The sequence below is a fragment of the Cinclus cinclus genome, chromosome 26 (genome assembly GCF_963662255.1).
Source record: "Cinclus cinclus chromosome 26, bCinCin1.1, whole genome shotgun sequence".
Classification (NCBI taxonomy): Eukaryota; Metazoa; Chordata; class Aves; order Passeriformes; family Cinclidae; genus Cinclus; species Cinclus cinclus.
Window position 1 is genome coordinate 2552568 of NC_085071.1, and position 15383 is coordinate 2567950.

A 15383-nucleotide genomic window follows, 5' to 3' on the forward strand; every position below is an offset into this window, starting at 1 on the left:
AGCACTGCACCCCACGTCTCCCCACCTCACTGCCCAAAACCCAGCTGTGGGGTCATCCCTTGAGACCCACATGGGTGGAGAGAGTTGTCCCTGACCTCAGGAAGGCACACAGGTACCTGCCCAGACCCCACCTTGCATCCTGGTGGTAACCCCATGTTCCCCCACACTGGTCCCCACCTCAAAGTCCCCCAGTCAGTGACAGTCTCACCACTGGCATGGGAGCCTGGCAGGAGGCTCCTGTTCCTTGGCTGGTTCACTCAGGCTCCAGGACAGAGGGAAAACAAGAGAGGGTCAGCCAAAAAATTTGCACGGGGGGATGAGCGAATCCTGCCGGGATCCCAGAACTGCCTGGCCCGGAATGGGCAGTGGGAAATCTCTGCCAGGAAGTCCTGGCACGTGGGAGGACACCTGAGAACACGTTTGCTGGGAATCTGGGAATCCTCACCTCACTGCACTGCAGTGAACAGGAATGGCACTGCACCTCCAGTCTGGATGGATCTGGAATCCATCCCCACTACTGCTGCTAGTGTGCCATGGGGCCAGGGGGTCAGGGGTTCCACCTAATGACACCCCATAACCCACAGAGCACAGAGGGGCTGGGAGGCAGAGCCAAGCACATCAGGACTTGTGGGCATTGGCACAGAGTCCCAGCAAAAGAGAGTGTTCCAGTGCTCACAGTGCACTGGGCTGACTGGGAAACCCCCCGAGGGGCAGGGAGTAGTGCCCCAGTCTGGAGTCCAAGGTGTGGAGCTCTCCCAGGACCAGGTGTGTGGGGCAGAGGCAATGAGTGTGGGTATGGGGTTTCCAGAAAGCACAGGAGGTTTTCTCTGTGTGTGGGTCCAGGGTATGGGGTACACAGGGGAAGCAGGTGCAGGATGGCAGGAAGTGCATGTGGGAGGGAGTCCAGGCAGGTGGGGTACAGGCTGCAGGGTTTGGGGGGCAGGCTGCAGGGTAGAGTGTGCAAGTTTAGGGGAGCAGGGAGCAGAGATCGGGAAGCACAATGCATGCTGAAGGGAGGAGAGTGCAGTTCTGGGGTGCACAACTGCAGGCTTTGGGGAGCACAATGAGGGGTGCAGGATGCACATTCTGGGGTGCAGAGTCTGGGGAGCAAGGCATGGAGCGCAGAGTGCAGGATTAAGGGTGCAGGTTTGGGGACCAGAGTGGATAGCATGGGGAGCAGCTGCAGGATAGTGAATGCAGATTTTGAGGAGCAGAGTGAGGGGTGCCAGGTACAGTTTTTGGGGTGCAGGGTGGTGGCCTGGCACAGCACAGCCCTGCAGGGAAGTTCATGCCAACAACGCAGCCCCTGCATGCCTGGGGCTGACATTCCTGCCGCTCCCAGCTATGCCCCCCACACTCCACACCCCACACCCCACACCCCACCCTCCTGCTCCCCCGGTGCTGCAGGGCCGTGGGTGCCCAGGCCTGCCCCACCATGCCCAGGCAGGCTGTGGTGCCCTGCCAGCCCTGCTGCTGCGTTCCAAGCCTGGCACAGCTCCCCGCTGCTGCTGCGCCTGCCCCAGGCATGTTTCCAGCTGCCTGGCACCGTGTGCCCAGCCCCTGCCCCATCCCACCTGCCTGGCACCGTGTGCCCAGCCCCTGCCCCATCCCACCTGCCTGGCACCGTGTGCCCAGCCCCTGCCCCATCCCACCTGCCTGGCACCGTGTGCCCAGCCCCTGCCCCATCCCACCTGCCTGGCACCGTGTGCCCAGCCCCTGTCCCATCCCACCTGCCTGGCACCGTGTGCCCAGCCCCTGTCCCATCCCACCTGCCTGGCACCGTGTGCCCAGCCCCTGCCCCATCCCACCTGCCTGGCACCGTGTGCCCAGCCCCTGTCCCATCCCACCTGCCTGGCACCGTGTGCCCAGCCCCTGTCCCATCCCACCTGCCTGGCACCGTGTGCCCAGCCCCTGTCCCATCCCACCTGCCTGGCACCGTGTGCCCAGCCCCTGTCCCATCCCACCTGCCTGGCCCTGCTCCCCAGGGCTGCCCGTGGGGCTCTGCCCAGCACTGCTCCAGGTGGCTGCCAGAATGTGAGGCACAATGGGCACAACCACAAGGAGGTGGTGGGTCCCAGAGCTTGGGTGGGCACTGGGGGGTCCCCATGCATGGGCAGAGGGTTTAGCATTCCTAGGCAAAGGGTAGAACAGGGAGGAACTCAGCATCCTCCATCGCTGGTACCCGCAGTGCTGGGGACACGCTGAGTCAGCCGGGAGTGCTGTCCTGTTCCTACTATTTTCCTTAAAAACATGAAATCTGGTGGGAAGCAGAGCTACCCCCAGTCCCACAGTCAGCTCCTGCCTTTCACCTGTGAACTTCTCTGCCACACACACCTTCACCAACCAGCGCCAACCCAACAGGACCTGAAGTTAATCCCTGTGACAGAACAGAGCAAATTTTAACAACCAGCGCCATCACTGTCTTACACCTCAGCAAGGGTGTGAGCAGAAACCCTGAAAAAGAGACTCCTTGTCTTGGCTTTTTTGTTTTCCCTCCAGCTTACAGGTAATAGCGAGGAATGGGCAAACCCTCTTTTAATGGACTCTTAATAATGCTGTAATTTCCCTTTGCACGGAAAGTTTTCCAAACAGTCAAAGATTCAAAACAAAGCAATGATTGTTCCTATTAGCATTAAATTCTACTCTGGGAGAGAAAATAAATCAAGCAAGGGGATTCAATTCAAAACAGAACTATAAAAAATCCAATAATGATTTTTTAATATTAATAAGAAAAATATATTGTTATGCACCCTTAGCATTTAAACTTCTAATCCAATCAGCACAAAGTGCAGAGATAAATCACAGCCACAGAGGAGAAGGGAACAACCATCAAGCAGGCAGCAATAAAATGCTGTCTTACATCCCTGGGACAGGCATAGGTTTGACAGCCTCGAAACAAAAGCCAAAATTGATAAGTCTGTCGCTCCACAAGCTTGTGAATCCCTCCCCTGCATCCCGCACACACATTTGCACCTGGGGTAGGGAGGTGAGGGTGGGTCTGGCCAGGATGCAGGGAGGAGATGATGGCTGGTGTCCAGGCTGCCCAAACTTGGTGGTGTAGCTGGGCAGAGACAGGCACTTGCCCATCTTCATCCTGCTGGAACTCACTCCCAGCAGCCACCAGAGCCCCAACTGGGGATGGGATGGGATGGGATGGGATGGGATGGGATGGGATGGGATGGCTCCCAGTGCCCTGCAACCACGACAGGAAGCAGCCACTGCTAAAGGAGATCACAGTACAGTCCTAACCAGAGTCCTAAGCACGGTCACAGTCCCGGTCTCCCTGGCTCTTCCATCCTTACAGCTCACACTGGATGTTTCCAACCCTGTGCTATCAAACACATCCAACAGCCTGGGCAGGCTTTGGGGATGCTCCAAACCTCATCGTGCCACGGTGTTGTGCCCAGTCCCCCAGCGTTCACAGATGCCAGCATGGAGCCAGTGGTGTCCCCAGATCCCTCATTCCGCGTCCCTGTGCGGGGATGCCGGGCAGCCCTTCCCATCTCCTGGCACTGCACAAAAAGCGTGCGGCCATCTCCCAGCCCGGCAGATGCCCCCGGCTTTGCCAGGGTTACAGTCCGGGAATGACCCGGCCAGGCTTCCCACGGCTCAGGCTGTGCCAGGCTCCCCGCGGCTCCTGCCGTGCCATCCCCCTGAACTCATTATGGATAATGGCACCGCAATTCATCCGGGCGCAGCCGGGCTCTGCTCCCTGATTTATCGGCTCCGGCGGCCGCAGTGAGCCAGGACGAGCAGCGAAATGCCACGAAATGCGTTCAGAAAGGCTCAGCTCCCCCTGGATTCCCGCAAACCCCGCAGCTCAGCGCGACGTGAGAGGGGAGGGAAATGCCGAGCCGAGAAGCAGCACAGCACCTGCAGCTGGCGGCCCCAGCCATGCGACAGCCGAGGACAAAAGCCATCTCGAGCGTGCAGGGAGTTCCCGGCCGTCTGGCAAACTGCTGACGCCACCAAGCAGGGCGAGAGGGCGTTTGGGGACAGGGGGCCGGACACGCTGCTCCTGCTCGGGAGCATCCCGGGGCCGCATTCCCGCCGGCTCCCAGCTGCTGAGCTCCTGGGAGCGGCTGGGGAGGGGGGAAAGGATTCATCACAGCTATTACAGGTCCAAACGTGACACGTTTTGGGGCGTTCCTGCTCCACTTTCCCTTCACGTGGTCTGGGCAGAGGGTTGGGGTGCCAGGCTCGTCTCCAGGTTCCCCAGCCTGGCACTGCATGGGTGTCGGTGACACCCTGTGCCAGGGCAGGAAAGCTGCCCCCAGTGCCCTCGTGGCACTGTGCAATGTATTTTAAGGGAAAAAACAGAGCTGAGGTGGCCACACATCCTCAGCCTAGCCCAATGAATGGCACTGAGAGTTCCTGGGCTGCTCCAGCCTGAGGAATGACCTGCAGGCTCAGTGCTCCTGTGGGCACCCAGTGAGGCAGAGGAGGGGGGAACCCATGTCCTACCACCTCCACATTGCCCTGTCACTCCTGCAAGTCTGCCAGCGATCCCTAGGGCAGCACAGTCACCAGTGCGTGTGGCCAGGACTGGAAACTGCTTGGGGACCTGGAAAGCGGACAGTGCCACCACTGAGAGCAGTGCAAGGCTTTCCCATCAGGCTCCCAGCAGGATCTGGCACCCTGGCACACAGCACCCATCCCCTGCACATTCCTTGGGTATCACAGCAGTGCCAGAGCTGGGCATGGAGCTGGCACAGCACCACGAATGCCCGTCTCCTCCACACCCCAGGGCCAGCCTGGCCACAGCCTCCTCCCAGTCCTGCAGGAGATGAGCAGGACTCCCTGCGAGACACTACAGAGGAGGGTGAAGGCGTGGGCAGTGCCAGGCTGCCCGGGAGCGGAGCTGTGGGGACCAGCATGTGCTGCCCAGGGGTCACTCACAGCCTGAGCAGAGGAACCCCGACGGGGTGGGTGAGCAAAGGGGGTCTTGGGGGAGGGGGGGGTGAACTTTTGAACCCACAGGCAGGAGATCAGTGCATTACCTTAACGCGAGTTAAAAATAACCGTCTCGTCTCTCAAAATGAGCCTGTCTGCAATTACAGCTTGGCATGTCTGCTCCGGAGCGTCCCCGCGCTGGCACCGCGCCAGGCGCCTGCGAACAACCCCTGCCTTTCTTCTCCTCCGTGCCATTGCCTCTTTTATTTTGGTGGGGTGGTTTGTGTGTTTTTTAATTGGTGGGGCTTTTTTTTTTTTTCCCCATCCCAAGTAAATCAAAGGCGGCTGCTCGGTGCCCTGGCTTGGGCTGCCCCTACCCATGCAGCCACAGCCTTCAAAAGCCCCCAGTGCCTGCACCCCAAAGCACGCTCATGTTGTGTCCCCAAGGACATGCTGTCCCCCAAGGTCCCCGGGGACAGGGGGACACTGTCACCAGCCCATGCTCCCAGGAGGGAGGTGCAGCAGTCAGTAGGAGCTGGCTTGAAGTGTTTGAGGGTCCTTCCTGTGCTGCCCTGGCACACCCGACCTGCATTCTCCTGCAAGGTGTGAGTTTGAGATACGTGGGGAGCCTGGCACACCCCAGGCACAGGAACACACAAGGGAACACAAGAGGGAACACACAAGGGAACGTGTGAGGGAATACATGCCCACAGAGACTGCAGGTGCCTGGCAGCATCACTGCCTGCACCCCTGGGATCTGCCCAGCCCCACAGGCAGGTGTCTGTCAGCACCAGGGGATCCGGGTGGAGCCATCCCACTGCCAGCATCCTGGGCTGTTTGGGAAACCTCCTCGGCCCTACAGGCCCCGGGGAGCAGGAGCTGGGCTGCATCACTGCTGCATCCCTGGCTCAGTGCACACCAAGTGCCATCAACCCCAGTGGAAAAGCCTGAGAGCCATCCTGCTCCAAGCCCTGCTGGGCATGGAGGGATGCTCGAAGTGGCACGGGGGTCCTGGGAGGGGAAGGAGGAGTTCCTTGCTGAAAAGTGGACACCAGCCACACAGACCCCAATATCACCCCATTGTGCTGCTGACTGCCACCCCACAGGACAGCAGCAGTCTCAGGGATGGACATCTCCCAGTGGAAGTTGTCCCTGTCCACGGCAGGGGGCTGGAACAAGATGATGTTCAAGCCCAAACCAGTCTGATTATGACTCTGTGACACCTCACAGCAGGCAGCAGTTCGGGATGCCCTGGGATGCTGGAGCATCCCTGCTGGGAAGGAAGGCACCAGCCTCCCTCCCTTGGGGGGTGCCCGGACTCCCCGCCCAGCATCGGGTGCCTCCTTCTTCTCCTCCTCCTCCTCTTCCCCGCAGCGGGTGAAAGCGAGCTTTGTGCCGGGGCTTTCAGTTCCCCTGGCTGGCACCAGGCCAAGGCACCACATAATAATGAACAGATGCTGTCCAAAATGAGCCTCAGCAGCAGACAGGCGAGCCTCCGCGTGTCCTTCCATAACCCAAAGTGCCTTTCACCTCAGCACTAATCAGGCACCTACGCTGGAGCCGGCGGGAAGTGTCAGGATAATTAAAAGTAATGTGAGCTGGGAGAAGGGAGCCCACCGTGGTGGGTGCAGGGGACAGGGGAGCAGCTGCCTCTCCACAGGCAGGGTCGGGGTGCAGCAGGGTGTCAGGGCAAGGGGAGACCCAGTCTCAGCTTCAGAGCACCCCCGAGGACACAGTGGCTGTGAGGCCTGGGATGGGCCCCAAGGATGGGGGTCCAACCATACCCAGACCCTGTTGATGCATGGAGAGGGGACATTCATCCTGTTCCTACAAATTCCATGCAAGGACCCAGAGGTGACAGGAGTCCAGCCTCACTCCTTAAGCCCCAAGGGCCTCCCACTGCCAGCAGCATCCCAGTGAGGGCCCCACTGGGATGGGAAGCCTGGCCAAGGATCCCCAGCTCACTCCCAAAACATACCTGGCCCAATCCACAGCCTCCCTTAAAAATATTTACAAGGTTTTTTAATTACGAAATCCATTTCCTAGCCCAGGATGGTGGTCTTCTTCCCATCCCAGTATTGGGAAATGGAGGGAGGAATGCACACAGGGATCCATGGGGGAAAGGATGGTGAGAATGCCAGGCTGCAAGTGCTCTTCTAGTCCACAGGATCTTAACCGTAGTTTATATTCCAGTGGTTATTAAAAATAAAGGGGGAAGTGGGGGGAGGAAGCTAAGAGCAGAGCAAGCTGTTCATTTGGAGCCTTTCCCTGGGGTTTAATAAAGCCCCACTCGCTTCTGTAGTATCATTTTTATGCTATCATAAAGCCGGACCATTTAGCAGGTTTGTGTTACTTCAGCAGTTAGCGCTGCATGAGAAGCGATTCCAGAAGAAGGGAGAGAGGGGGGAAAAAAAATTAGAAGATGAAAACCTTTAAAAGGACAGAGCGAAATGAGGTGGGAAGGAGGAAAGGGGATTCCTCCCAGCCACAGCAGTAGCAGCACTGCAGAACATCAGTGGGATGTGAGTGGGCTCCCCCATCCCTGGGCGAAGCCGGGGACAGGTGGGGAGACCCCCACTCCAGCCTCGTGGTACTGAAGGGTCAGAGACCCCATCCCACAATCCAGAGGGACCCTGCCCGTGCTGTGGGAAAGGGTGAGGGGGTCCCCTCACACAAGGGGATCCCAGGGGTGTTGCACCTGTGGGAACAGGAGAGCCAGGGCAGTTTATGCAGGAGCTGCGTGGAGCAGAAGCAGAGGCGCTCCCCGAGGAGAAGCAGCTCCTCCCGGCCCTGCATGCTCCTCGGGCTGACCCAGCTCTCCCAGCCCCTCTGCTCCCAGCCCAGGGCAGCACTCCGGGGAGTAGCAGGCTCTCCCCGCCGCTGGAAAAATCTCCATATATGGAGAGGATGGGATCTGTGAGCGAGCCCAGCCGAACTGGCCCAAGGGGAGCCCTGAGCAGCCAGCCCACGCTCAGCCCGGGGCCATGCCCTGGTGAGTCCCCCCGAGCCGGTGTTAGCCACACTGCCGATCCCAGCACAAACGGGAGCGAGCCAGGTCACCCCATCCTCCCCGTCACTGCACCTTCACTGCTGTGCCACCCCCAGTGGCAACACCCACGCCCTCGTGGTACTCGGGCTGCCCTCCGTGAGGGGAGAGTCATCCCCACGGATGGAGCCTCTCCAGACACACCGGGCAAGGCTCCAGAGGCACTGTCCCCATCCAAGAAGGGAAGGGCAGGGGGTGGCACCAGTGAGAGAGCCACAGAGCCAGAGGCTGCTCCCTGGAAAAATCCTCTGGAGTACCCAGTGGGACCCTCCCTCTTGGCCACAGCTCAGGGGTCCACAGAGCAGCAGGGAGGGGAAGCAGCCTGGTACCCCAAATCCTTGGGAAATGAAATGAGAAAACGAGAGAGATGAGAACTCTGACCACACTCCCACTCACACACCATTTCCACACCTTTTTCCCCCAAATTCATTTCTGCTCTGCCCTGCAGGAGGATGCTGGCACTTGGCAGGGGGGTGTCTCTGCATGGCAGCCCCGGCCCCCATGCCAGGCACGGCCGCCACGCTACCAACCCGGCAATATAAAGGAGGAGGAGGTGGAGGGAGGGCTGGGAAATTAAGGTTTTCAGCGCTGTCAGAGCCGCATCAAACAGGCATCCACCAGCTGATGGCTTGATTGTTATATTTTGGATGTCAAACTGGAGCAAGCAGAACCCTTTTAAATGCATCAGTGCTGCTGCCTTTCTGACGGAGGGTGTTGGTTTCCCATTAACAAGAGGAAAGCGTGAGCTGGAGCAGAAAACTTCAAGCGCTTTGGAATTGATAAAATAACAACTCCCTAATTAAGCAGAACTGTCAGTCAGCGGGCACCCGCTGCCCTGCATCAGGAAGCAGCAGCAGCTCCTGGTGCACAAACCCAACAAGCCAGCTCAGCCTGTGGGGGAATGCACTCCCCAAGGATCAGCAGCCAGAGCACCCCACTGTGTTCTCATCAGACCCAGACAGGTCCTAGTCCTGGCTGGGCATGGCCGAGGTGTTTGGGTTCTGTCCCTCAGTTTACCTCACCGTGAATGATGTGGCTGCCCCATCCCTGGAAAGGACCAAGGGCGGGTTGGACAGGGCTTGGAACAACCTGGGATAGTGGAAGGTGTCCCTGGCTGGTGGAAGGGGGTGGAATGAGATGAGTTTTAGCGTCCCTTCCAACCCAAACCATTCCAAGAGTCTACGATTTAATGAAACCATGTAATGCAATGCACAGCCTGGTGGGAAAGGAGAGGCCTGACCCCAAAATACAACCCCTGCCAACAGCCTTCCCTTTCAAGAGACAACCACCAGCCTAAGGTACACATTCCTGACAGACACATCAGACACCACAGCCATCAGCATCCCCACTGCCAGCTGGATGCAGGAAGGGTCCAGCTCTGAAGGTCCCTCCAGTGCCGGAGCAATGCAGAGAGGGTTTGGAGATGTCAAGAGTGGGATCTGAAGTGTTCAAGACCAGGCTGAACATGGCTCTGGGCAACCTGGTCTAGGGGAAGGTGTCCCTGCCCAAGGCAAGGGGTGGGATGAGATGGTCTTTAAGGTCCCTTCCAACTCAAAGCATTCCATGATCCCACAGAGTCCTTCCAGAGCAGCAGCACAGCCAATGCCTGTGGGGATTCTGGGCCCCCAGCCAGGCCACCAGATCTCCCCCCCCCCCATCCTGCTCTGTCCAGCACCAAGAGGCTGTGAAGGAACCAACCAAAGAAGCAGCCAAGACCTCGCTCCAGCTCTGCTGCGCTGGGCAATAAAAACCTGCAGCCCTGTCATGCTTCTCCCAGGCCTGGGGCCAAAGGGAAAACTGACTGCCCTGGGGACACCTGGGGGAGGGGACACCGAGGGAGTTTGGGCAGGGGACAGCCAGGAGAGACCGCGGGCTGCGGGGAAGGTGTTTAGCCCCTGACATGGTGGTGTCTGATGAAACCACCACGCAAAGGAGGTCTCTGCTTCTCACTCTGGGCTGTTGCAAGCCCTCGCAGCACCAGCTGGGCACTGGGCACTTGCAGCACCAGGAGAGGCTCCAGGGCAGCTCGCTCTGCCCAGCCCAGAGTGCAGGCAGGGTGGGCAGGGCACTTCACCCTCCCTCAGCACAGCTAGAGGGTTCAAATCCCAGTGCAAACCGGGGGGCAAGGCAGGCTGCCAGGAGGGAAGCAACCCCAGCAGTGAATCCCAGGCAGCAGAGCCACCTGCCCACAGCCCAGGCAGAGGCGCTCCAAGCCAGAGATGGGCCAGGAAAGGGGAGAGCATCCCATGACAGAGTGCACACAGGGGAGCCCACCTGAGCAAGCAGCTCCTGAAAATGACCCTGCTGCCCAACAGCAGCTGGACTCTGAGCCTGTCCTCCCCCCTTGCACACCACGCAATGTGAAGCCACTGTGAAGCCACCAATGACACGTGCGACTGTCTGGAAACCCCTTCACTCCTCATCCCAGCCCTCCCAGCTCTGGGCCCAGAGTCCTGACACATCTCCAGACCCCATCAGTGGATGTCCCCTTCTGCCCCCATCAGTGTGAGCATTGAGAGACCCTTTTTCCTCAGCACATGCCTGGGCTGTGTAGGTCTCACCCCAGAGGGAGGTTTGAGAGGCCCCACACAGGCACCACCTCCTGCCACCTCCACAGCCCTGACGCCCTTCCCGCACTGGGGGGACACCAGCTGCCCCCAGCCCACTCATCAGGAGTGGGTGCCCAGCCTCCACTCAACAGCAGCTCCCACAGCCTGGATACAGGTGTCACACAGTCCAGCCTTCCAGCTCCAAAAGAGCCCAGTTTGCACCCATGAAGGAGCCCCTCCGAGGTGGGCCAGATCCGGTTGCCACCAACAGAGCCAGGACATGCGTGCCAGGGCCACTGGCTGGCGTGGGAGCCCCCAGAGCCTGGTAACACACTAATCACACTGGAGGTGACAGGGCTTAGGGGAGGACTTAAGAGAAACTGGCTCCTTTTTACTGACACCATCTGGACACAGCCGATCTCTTCCCCCTTTTCAGTGCAGAGCCCAGCCAGAGGGGCAGGGGCAGACCCAGCACGCTCTGTGCCCTCGCCGGTGCTGGGATGGCCGGTGCCACGGGTCCCCAGCTCGCAGTGGCAGAGAAGGGAATACTGCCTGCGCCAGGGAATCCTAACGAGCCCACAGTGCCAGGCAAGCACAGAGCCGGGGAATGCCAGCTTGGAGCCGCGGGGACCGTGCGCTGCCTGCCTGGCCCCCCGGGAGGGGGACGCGGCCCCGGAGAAGGCGGAGGCTGAGACAGCGGGGACGCGCTGGGTAAAAGCCAGTCTGGAGGCAGATGTTTGGGAACAGCCCTCCCTACGGCCGTCCTGCCGGCCGTGCCACCGGCACGCGGGGACCTGGCACGGCCGGGGTCCCCACGGCCGGGCCAGGAGAGCTGCGGCTGTGGGGTTATCACTCACTGTACCCCGGTACCTGGGGCTGGCACTCACTGTAACCCAGGGCTGGCTCGCCGGGGAGAGCTGCCCGCGACCCCGCTGCTTGTCGCCAACCCTCGCCCTGACCTCCGGGGGGATGGCGGCACCGCTCCGATCCTCAGCCCGAGAGCGGCGGGGGACACAGGGACAAGAGCTCACCCCGGTTCCAAAACACAGCACCACGAGGAACCAGCTCTACCCAAAACTTGACCGAGCCCTTATGTCCCCAGCTGTGAGGATGGCGGGGATCCTCCAAACCTCCCCGCCGGGACCAAGCTCCGGCTGCCCCGGGAGAAACCTCCGTGTTCCGGCACACCTTCGGGAGAGAGGGCAAAGTTGCGCTGGGGTTGGGGTCAGGGGGTCAGGTACCTTCCAGCCGGCGGAGCTGTTGCTGTCTCCTTTATCCTTGAAGTAGGGGACATATCGCACCATCCAGTCGTAGATCTGGGAGAGGGTGAGGCGCTTCTCCGGCGAGCTCTCGATGGCTTTGGTGATGAGGTCGGCGTAGGAGAGGTTTCCCCAGGCGTTGCGCCGGGAGGTCTTGGCCTTGCGGAGCTGCCCCACATCCGCACCGGGAGGCGGCGGGGGAGCGGCGGCGACTCTGCGCTCCACCGGGGCCGCCGCGTTCTCGGCTCCGTCCCCGCCGGCCGCCAGTGCCGGGGTTCCCCCCGCGCCCCCATCTTCCTCCTCCGCCGCCAAGTCGGGATGGGGGAGAGGCCAAGTGCAGGAGCGGGGACGGCTCTGCGGCTCGAAATCCGGGTCGATCTCCACCTGATGCGCCTGGAGCTTTTCTTCCATGGTCGCCTCCCCGCTGCCACCCCACAGCCCCCCCCCGGAGTTACGGGCGGTTTCCGCCCCAAAAAAAAAAAAACCCAAACACACAACAAAAAACCCAAAATCTCGAGAGGGAGAGGACTGCGAAGGCGGGCTCCCTGCCCGGCTGGAGAGAAGAGAAGGAGGAGCCGCTCGGTGCGCGGGTCCTGGCAGGGGGAGCCCCGAGTCCGGGGGAGCCCCGGGTCCGGCGGCTCTAGGAGGCGGCTGTGCCCGGCGCCGCGCCGGGAGCGCCGAGCCGGGGGACACGCTGCATGGTCCGCGGCCGCCTCTCCAGTCCGGGCCGAAGCGGGGGAGTGTTTTTTGGTTCGGATTTGGTTTTGGTTTGGTTTTTACCAGCCGCGGAGCTCCGGAGCGGTTCCCGGCTCGGTAGCCAGCGGGGCGGCTGCGGGCGGGTAAGGCGCGGGGGCGGCCGCATCCATCGGGCTGGCAGCGCGGTCACGCAGCAACAGATGAACCGGAGCGAGCGGCGGCGGGCGGCATCCTCGGCCGGGGACCGGCGGGCTCCGGGGCCGAGCGGCGGGGCACCTAAGCGGGGAGAAGCGGGACGGAGATAGTGGGGAACCCTCGGCGCGGCGGGCGCAGTCTCCCGCGGGCGGCCCGGCGCTAGGTCCGGCGGCGCGGCGGAGCCATGCTGGCGGGCGGCACGCACCTGACAGCGCCGGCGAGGGCGGCGGCGGGCGGCTCCCGCCCCTACGCCCCCCCGCTCCGCTTCAGCGGCCGCGCACCTGCCCGCCGCCGCCGCCGCCGCCGCGCTGCCGCCACGGCGCGGGCGGGCCACATGCTGGGGCGGCCGCGGCTCGCTCGCTCTCTCGCTCGCTCGTTCGTTCTCTCCCTCCTTCCCTCCCCTCCGCCGTGCCCGTTCCCGAATGCGGGCGCCGCCGTGACACAGGGGGAGGGCCCGGAGGGGCGGGGGGAGGGCGGGGGAGGGGAGTGCCCCCACACCTCGCGGGCAGCGGCGGGGCGGGACGGAGCGGAGCGGAAAGCTCCGGCACCGCGCTCCCCCCGCCCGGCCCGGGCCGCGACCCCCGCCCGGCCCCGCCGCGGCCCCACGTGCGCCCCGGGCGCCCCCCATTGTTGCCCCGGGCCGCCGCCGCCGCCTCATTGGCTGGAGGGGCCCGGTGGCCGCGCCCCCTCCGCGCGCTGATTGGGCGGGCGCAGGCGGGACGCTCCGCGCGCGGGGGGGATGAATGGGGGAGCGGCCCCGCGGGTGACGTCACGGGTGCCGGCTGGCCTGCTGCATCCGCGCGTCACCCGGGGCAACGCGGCCGCGCGGAGGGACACGCCCCTTTACTACGGGCCCCGCCCCCGCCCGCCTCGGCCACGCCCCCGCAGCGCGGCCGGGGAGACCCCGAGCGGGCCCCGCCCACCGCCGCGCTGCCCCGCCCCGTGGAGGACACGCCCCCTCCGCGCGGGCCACGCCCCCGGCCACGTTGGGGGCGATCCCGATCCCCATCCTCATCCCCATCCCCAGCCCCAACCCCATCCTCATCCCCACCCCGATCCCAATCCCGATCGCAGTCCCCTCGGTGCCTGTGCTGCCCGCGGCCCGCCGGGCCCACCCGCCGGTTGTCTCCGCGGTGGTGGGCTCGGACACACGCAGCCCGGCTGCCCCGGCAGGACAGCTGGACAGCGGGACAGCGGGACAGCGCTATTTCCTCCGACTCGAGCGTGCTGCCCACGCTGCCCAGCCACCCACAGCCCGGCACCCAGGAGGGTGCAAACCCCTCATCGTGCGCCCACCTGCAGCACCCAGCACCCACTGGGGGACACTCGCCTGATCCCTGCTCCCTGCATCCACCTCACTGCCTGTACCCCAACATCCTCCTCCTCGTGCATCCCCTGGGAACACTGCACGCAGTGGGACAGAGGTGTCTGCAGGAGCACTGTGTCCCCCACCTTTGTCCCTTCTCCACCACCCCAGGGACCGTCCTGCCTCACACTGCCCGCTCTGCCCGTCCCCACTGCAGACCTGTTCCTGCACACCAACCTGTCACCCAGGATGAGTTCCCTGCATCCTTCTGGTCTTTGTCACCCATGGTGTCGCCGGTTGTTCCTGTAACAGCGTTTTTTATGCCAGAGTCATGTGCAATCCAGTTCCTGCAGCCCCATTCCTGGCCCAAAGGGACAGCCTGAGGTTACCCAAGCAACTAAGGAGCTGATGGTTCCAGCCTGGAAGTGCTCGGCCTGACAGCTCTAATAATATAATAAAGTATAATATAATCTAATAGATACAATATAATGTAATAAATATAATACAATATACAGGCGGGACTTGACAAGTGCTCTGTTTCACAGCCCACAGCGGCAGTGATGGCTGCAGAGGCTCCAGCTGTCCCTGGAGGCACATCCCAGCAGCTGGGGGCTTGAGGGGGTGTGTTCCCTGATGCCCTGCCAGGCAGCTGGGGACCTGCTGGCCAAGCCCCACATCTCCTGGTGTCACTGCTCTGGGGACACTCAGCCAGGCCGGCACCAGAACAACCCTCAGGACAGACCTGACCCCAAAATCCCCTGACCCTGCGTGGTGCCAGCGCCCATATCTCCCTGTGCCTCCATCCTCCCCAGAGCGTTTCTCCAGGGATCTATCCCAAATTTCCCTCACTGTGGTTTACACCCATGACCTACTTCCAATGCCCAAAGGCCCGCTGTTCTCTCCTCTCTCGTAGCCTTTTGCCCACTTGGAGCCCAGTGATGTTTTTTCCCTCAGTCTTGCCTTTCTTAGTCAAAACCCTCCCACATTTCTCACCCTCTCTCCCAGCCTTGTTTTCCCAGCCCAGCTCCCCAGGGCTGAGCCAAGCAGAGGGTCCCAGCCTGCACAGCCCTTCCCGTGCTGCTCCGTGGGTGCCTCTCCCTCCTGGTGCTGCTCCCTTCTTCCCTGCTGCACTTTTCCTCCTCTGCTGCATCAGGTGCCTCTCCCTGCCCTCACCCTCAGCCACCGCACCCCTTGGGGATGGCACTCAGACCTCCCTGCCCACATTGCCAGGTCACCCTGGAGCTTTAGCAACTCCCAATGCTTCAGAAACACGCTGGTCTCGCTCACCTGCTGCCTCAGTTTCCCCACCTGTACAGCAGGGCCAGCCCCTCCAGGCAGGATGGCTGCTGGTGGAAAAGTGACAGGTTGGACAGCTTTGTGGCTCCTCACAACCAAAGCTGCTCCCATCCCACGGTGCTCCCATCGCGGGCTTGCCCAAG

The 15383-nt window shown here is 62.0% G+C and overlaps 1 protein-coding gene across 1 annotated transcript in view; it reads right to left on the reverse strand.

Annotated features, from left to right (window-relative positions):
• FOXO6 (forkhead box O6) overlaps positions 1-12158 on the reverse strand; it is a 32365-nt gene extending 20207 nt beyond the window's left edge. The window contains exon 1 of the mRNA XM_062509082.1: positions 11730-12158. Within this exon, the coding sequence (XP_062365066.1) occupies positions 11730-12158 (429 nt within the window). The remainder of the gene's footprint in view (positions 1-11729) is intronic.
• Between the last annotated feature and the right edge of the window lie 3225 nt (positions 12159-15383).